Genomic DNA, 5,379 nt, shown 5'->3' on the forward strand with positions numbered 1-5,379 from the left:
GGTGCTTGCGGAAACTGAGCCGGAGCAGCTCTGCCATTGGCCCGTCCTTCTCCACGTGACCCCTCTGAGGCAGAGGCTGCAGAAACTGAGGAAGGGCCAGGAGCTTGGGTTCGAGTGCTGCGTCGGGCACAGGCCTGGCCCTGGCGGGGGCCGGGGCAGATCAGACCCCGCGGTCCAGCCAGCTGGAAAGGCAGCAGTCATGTCAAGGCCACAAGCATTTATGGAGCGTCTACTGTATACCCCGCAGCTACTGAAAAAGTCCAGAGGCGGAGAGGGATGCTATAGAGGAGATACCCTAAAGTCATCTTGGAGGGGGAGGGCTCCGGCACCCCGTGAAGGAGGAGGTGCTCCAGAAGGGGGAGGGGTGAGGTAGGTAGGCAGGCGCGAGCCAGGCCATGCAGGGCTTGGAAGGGCAATCCGATTTCCCATTTACATACTTGAGGCACTTGGGTGGCGCAGGACTTGGAGAGACCCGAGTTCAAATCCAGCTTCTGGCGCGAGCGCGGGCCTGCATAGGTTTCCTCTTCTCTAAAATGGGGCTAACTACGCACGCCCCTCCCAGGGAGTCGTGGCAGAGCAGGCGAGGCGCAGCTAGTATAAAACGCTTTCCAGAAGCCCAGCGTTCGGGTGTGTTTGAGCCGCCTTTTATTTTAACTTCAGGGAGCTGGGGGGAGGGGCCTTAGGAGGGTCCGGCTGATGGCCAGAGGGGGAACAGGGACGGTCTAGTGAGAGCCGGCCCAGAGGCAAGCAGCGGCCACCCCTTCTCCCCCCACAACTGGCTAAAGCCACTCGAGTGGAGGCTCCGGAGAACTTCTCCAGAGGAAGACGGGGGTCCTCCCTCCGGCGGGCCCCCTGTCTCCCCCGAACCAAATTCCCTGCCCAGCGGCCGGGTCTCAAGCGCAGGCGCTCCGTGGCTGCTGGCTTCCGCTCCGCGGTTCCCCAATGACCCCCCCCACCCGCTCAGGAGGGGATTCCCCAGAAATCTCCTCGTGGTCTCCGCCGCACGTGTGTGCCCCCGTGGCGGGCACAGCGCCTGGCACACAAGGAGGTGGCGCGGGCGGGGTTCGGCCATCCCTGGCCGCCTGGAGTGAGAGCTTGCCGGTGACCTGGGGAGGGGGCGCCAGGGGCATCTGGGGCGGGAAGAAGCCAAAGCGAGGAGCGAGTCCGCTTGGGAGGCTGGGCAGAGGCCGGAGGGGGCACGTGCGCGCTGGAGAAGCGGCCGCTTTCCTCGGTGGGCAGGTCCCTCCCGGGGGTCACCGCGGGTCCCCTGGGCCCACCCGTCCCCCCTCGGCCCCAGAACACAGAGAACACACGCAGGTTGAGCTGGGGCTTTATTGTCCGCCGAGGGCGAGCTTGGCTTCGGGCCTAGGACAGCAGGGCGCCCAGGACGCCCAGGGCCCCCAGGACCACGACGACGCTCCCCACGGCAGGATCCTGGCCAGCGATCACTGAGAGATGGACGCCTTTACCGCCGAGGCCCCACACACCGACCTTCCCTCCCCGCCCCAGGGCCTCCCAGTGGGGCACCGAGCCTGAATCCCGCCTCCCGGGGTCTCCGGGGTGAAACGGGCTCCGGCTCCCCGCCCCGCCCCCGCCCGGAGCCCGCACCTTTCAGCGTGAGGGGGTTGCTGGGCAGCGACCACATGAGCGGCTGCGAGCTGGTGTAGCCGATGCAGAAGTAGGTGCCCGCGTACTCCTCCCTCATCCTGGAGAAGCGCAGCTGCCCCAAGGAGCGCGAGGTCTTCCGGAACGTGGGCGGGACGCGGCCCTGCTCGTGGTACACCAGCATGCGGTCCAGCTTCTGGTCCGACCAGCATCGGAGGGTCATCGGGGAGCCTCTGACCAGCGTCCGGCCAGGCTTGACGAAGAGCAGGGGTCGGGGGAGCACGCCTGGGACGGACGGACGGACGGACGGACTGTCAGACGGCAGGGGCTTCGGCCCCGCCCACTCCCCTTCCTCCCCTCCCCCCGCCCCTCCCCAAGCTGGGCGACCCTCGGGAGAAAGAGAGGAGATGGGGAGGAGGGGAGAAGAAGAAAGGGGGAGGCAAGGGCAGGGAGAGGGAGGGAGGGAGGGGACGAGCGCTCCGAGGCCCCGCCCCGGGGCTTTCCCCCAGATCCTGAGGCCCCGCGGGAGGCCCGGGCACGGCCTCACCCGCCACGGCCAGGTTCACTTCCTCGCTGGGGGGGGACAGTTTCAGCGCTGCCAGGTAGATGCAGGTGTAGATGCCGGCCATGGTGTGCCGCATCTTGGGGAAGGAGAAGAGGACCTCGTTCCAGATGGGGCGCTGGCCCCCCACGGGGTCCTCGGTTTGGTTCGTCCTCCTCAGGTAGTACACTTCGGCCTGCGGGGGGCCCCGGCACCGGATGGTCAGAGGCATTCCCAGGGGGACCACGGAGCCGTTATCCAAAATGATTTGGGGTCTGGGCAGCTCTTCTGGAAGGGAAGCAGATCCTGCGGTTCCAGGTGGCCCCCGGAGGCGGGGGCGGGGAGGGGCCGGGCTGGGGGTTGGGGGCGCAGAACTCACCCATCTTGGCTGCGATCTTCAGGCCCAGGTACAGTCCTGTCAAAAAGGCTCTGGTGAGAGGCCAGCCTCCTCGAGAGGGCCATGCGGTTCAAGTGCCGCCTCTGGGCCTTCCAGCTCTGACACGGGGCAGATCGTGAAACCTCTGTGGGCCTCAGTTTCTATCCCGGCAGGATGGGCGTGAGCGCTGTGCACACCCTGAGAGGCGGCAGAGGCCGGGGACCTGGGTTCAACTCCAGCCTCTCCTGTGCTGGCCGTGCGCCCCTGGCCCCATCCCCTCCCCCCAGCCGAAGCCCTCAGGAATCCGAGGTAACGGGGTGATCCCTAGCCGGGGCTCACCGAAGCAGAGCAGGGCGGGCAGCGAGGGATCCATGGTCCGGAGCTGGGAGCACGCCAGGAGGTCCAGGAAGCAGAGCCCAGCAGCTCTGCCATTGGCCGGGCCTCTCCCACCTGACTCCGCCGGGGGCTGAACCCGAGATCCTCAGGGACGTCAGTCCCGCCCCCTGCCCTGGGGCCTCCCGGGCCTCAGGCTCTTCTTCTGAGCCTCTCAGGGACGGGGCTCTGAGGAGTTGGGCGCCCGCATAAAGTGAACAGCCCCATTCCCCCCGCCCCCGCAATCCACCATTCGAGAAGCACCTACTGTGTGCCTAGGAAGATGCTAAGCCTGGGACCCAACGCACTTCTTTCTTCCTAAAGCTGCCCCATCGTAGGGACGCGGCCCCTGAGGCCCGGAATGGTAGTGAGCTCTCCGTCCCCCTGGAGATGGCGGACTAAAGAACAAGCGTTGGAGAGGATTCCCCCGGGCTCCCCACGATGGCCAACCAACGGCGTGGTGGCGCTGCCCCTGGGCCTCGCGGACCGCGGCAGAGACAGGCCTGGGGGCTCCGGGGATAGGTGGGCCCCGGGCCCGGGGGTGGCGAGGACCCGAAGGCCGCCCAGACAGTCCCTCCTGGCATCATTTGAGCAGAGGCTGGAAGCCCACCGGGAGCCCCCCAGCTGGGAAAGAAACGCGTCCGAGCCCGGAGAGAACAGCGTCCCATGATCTAAGTGAGCGAGGGAGGGAGACCGAGGCGCCCCGACACCCCGCGGCGTCAGCCTCTGCGGCCGCCCCCCCCCCCCCCCGGACCGCAGGGAGGTGCCGGGCTCACGCCCACTCGGACTCGCGCCTCCCCGGATAATCTCGGCTCGCGCCCTCCCGGCCGGCTCCCTCCGCGGCACCACGTTGCCCCCTGGTGGGCGCAACCGGAACTCCAGTCGGCGGTCGCCCCTGAGGGGTCACGGGCGGTTGTATCGAACCCCGCCCCTCCCCCTCCCGCAGGGCTCCTCCTGGGACCATGGCGGCCGCCTCCTGGGCCCTGCTCTGCCTCCTCGGTGGGCTCTGGCAGGGCGGGAGGAGTCAAGGGGGCGGGGGAGGGTGAGGGGCGAGAGGAGGGGGATGCGGGAGGGGAAATGGAGTCGTGGGGGAGGGGCGGGCTGCTCTCACTGGGGCTTCTCTGCCAGGGCTGTGGCTGGTCCTGAGGATCAGGGCACTGGAGGAGGATGGTGAGTCTGTGCCCCTCCCGCTCTGGCCAGCCCCCCCTCTAGCCAGCCTCCCCCGCCCTCGAATAGGGGAAAGAGGACAGCCCCCCTCCCCAGGATACGGGGAGAGGAACAGCCCCCCACTCTAGCCAGCAGCCTCCCCGCCCCAGAATAGGGGGAAAGAACAGCCCCCAGTCTGGCCAGGCCTCCCTCCCGGCTCCCCAGGATAGGGGGAGGGGAGCAGTGCTAATGGGGTGGGGGCTTCCCTGCCAGGGCGGGGCTGTGGCTGGGTCAGGGGCTCCTGTCCAGCGGGGGCCGGCGCCCCTGTCACTGGGAGCCCCGCTTCCTCTCCAGAGAGCGCCCTCAAACCGTCCATCTCGGTTTCCCCTGGGCCCATCGTTTCCGAGGGGGGGTCGGTGACGTTCTGGTGCCGTGGCCCCGTCTGGGCCGACGGGTACCGCCTGGAGAAGGAGGGGCTCCACGAGCTCCGGAGCATGCCGTGGCCCGGGAGCCAGGTGTACACGGCCATCGAAAGTGTGATCTCCGACTCGGCGGGCCGGTATAGCTGCCGCTACGAAGCCCAGGGCGTCTGGTCCGACCCCAGCGAGCCCTTGGAGCTGGTGGTCACGGGTGAGGGCGCCCCCACGGGCCGGAAGGACACAGGGCACCTCCTCCCCCTCCTTGGAGGCCCTCAGGACACAGGGCTCCCCCTCCCCCTCCTTGGGGGCCCTCAGAACACAGGGCTCCCGCCCCCTCCTTGGGGGACCCTCAGGACACAGGGCTCCCTGCCCTCTCCTTGGGGGCCCTCAGGACACAGGGCTCCCCGCCTCCTCCTTGGGGGGGCCTCAGGACACAGGGCTCCCCACTTGCTGCTTGGGGGCCCTCAGGATTCCCCTCCCCCTCCTTGGGGGCCCTCAGAACACAGGGCACCTCCTCCCCCTCCTTGGGGGCCCTCAGGACACAGGGCTCCCCCTCCCCCTCCTTGGGGGCCCTCAGAACACAGGGCTCCCCGCCCCCTCCTTGGGGGACCCTCAGGACACAGGGCTCCCCTCCCCCTCCTTGGGGGGGCCTCAGGACACAGGGCACCCCCGCCCCCTACTTGGGGGGGGTCTCAGGACACAGGGCTCCCTGCCCTCTCCTTGGGGGACCCTCAGGACACAGGGCTCCCCGCCTCCTCCTTGGGGGGGCCTCAGGACACAGGGCTCCCCACTTGCTGCTTGGGGGCCCTCAGGATTCCCCTCCCCCTCCTTGGGGGCCCTCAGAACACAGGGCACCTCCTCCCCCTCCTTGGGGGCCCTCAGGACACAGGGCTCCCCCTCCCCCTCCTTGGGGGCCCTCA

At 68.7% G+C, this 5,379-nt stretch overlaps 1 protein-coding gene across 1 annotated transcript; it reads right to left on the reverse strand.

Moving 5' to 3' along the window:
• Window positions 1–1,330: 1,330 nt before the first annotated feature.
• On the reverse strand, window positions 1,331–2,944 carry LOC123254807 (platelet glycoprotein VI-like). Its single transcript, XM_044683729.1, has 5 exons — window positions 2,862–2,944; window positions 2,526–2,561; window positions 2,153–2,434; window positions 1,609–1,890; window positions 1,331–1,448 (listed from the first exon to the last, which is right to left on the reverse strand). Exons 1-5 carry the CDS (start codon window positions 2,893–2,895, stop codon window positions 1,366–1,368), a joined length of 717 nt encoding a protein of 238 aa, XP_044539664.1. The 5' UTR covers window positions 2,896–2,944; the 3' UTR covers window positions 1,331–1,365.
• Between the last annotated feature and the right edge of the window lie 2,435 nt (window positions 2,945–5,379).

The sequence above is a fragment of the Gracilinanus agilis genome, unplaced genomic scaffold (genome assembly GCF_016433145.1).
Source record: "Gracilinanus agilis isolate LMUSP501 unplaced genomic scaffold, AgileGrace unplaced_scaffold33096, whole genome shotgun sequence".
In the NCBI taxonomy this organism is placed as follows: domain Eukaryota; kingdom Metazoa; phylum Chordata; class Mammalia; order Didelphimorphia; family Didelphidae; genus Gracilinanus; species Gracilinanus agilis.

Excerpts from the sequence above, each read along its gene's own strand:
- LOC123254807 (XM_044683729.1), bottom strand. The coding sequence starts at position 2,895 with ATGGATCCCTCGCTGCCCGCCCTGCTCTGCTTCG. Across the intron at positions 2,562-2,861 it reads GCCCGCCCTGCTCTGCTTCG|GACTGTACCTGGGCCTGAAG; the intron begins GTGAGCCCCGGC and ends CCTTTTTGACAG. Across the intron at positions 1,449-1,608 it reads CAACCCCCTCACGCTGAAAG|TGATCGCTGGCCAGGATCCT; the intron begins GTGCGGGCTCCG and ends TCCATCTCTCAG.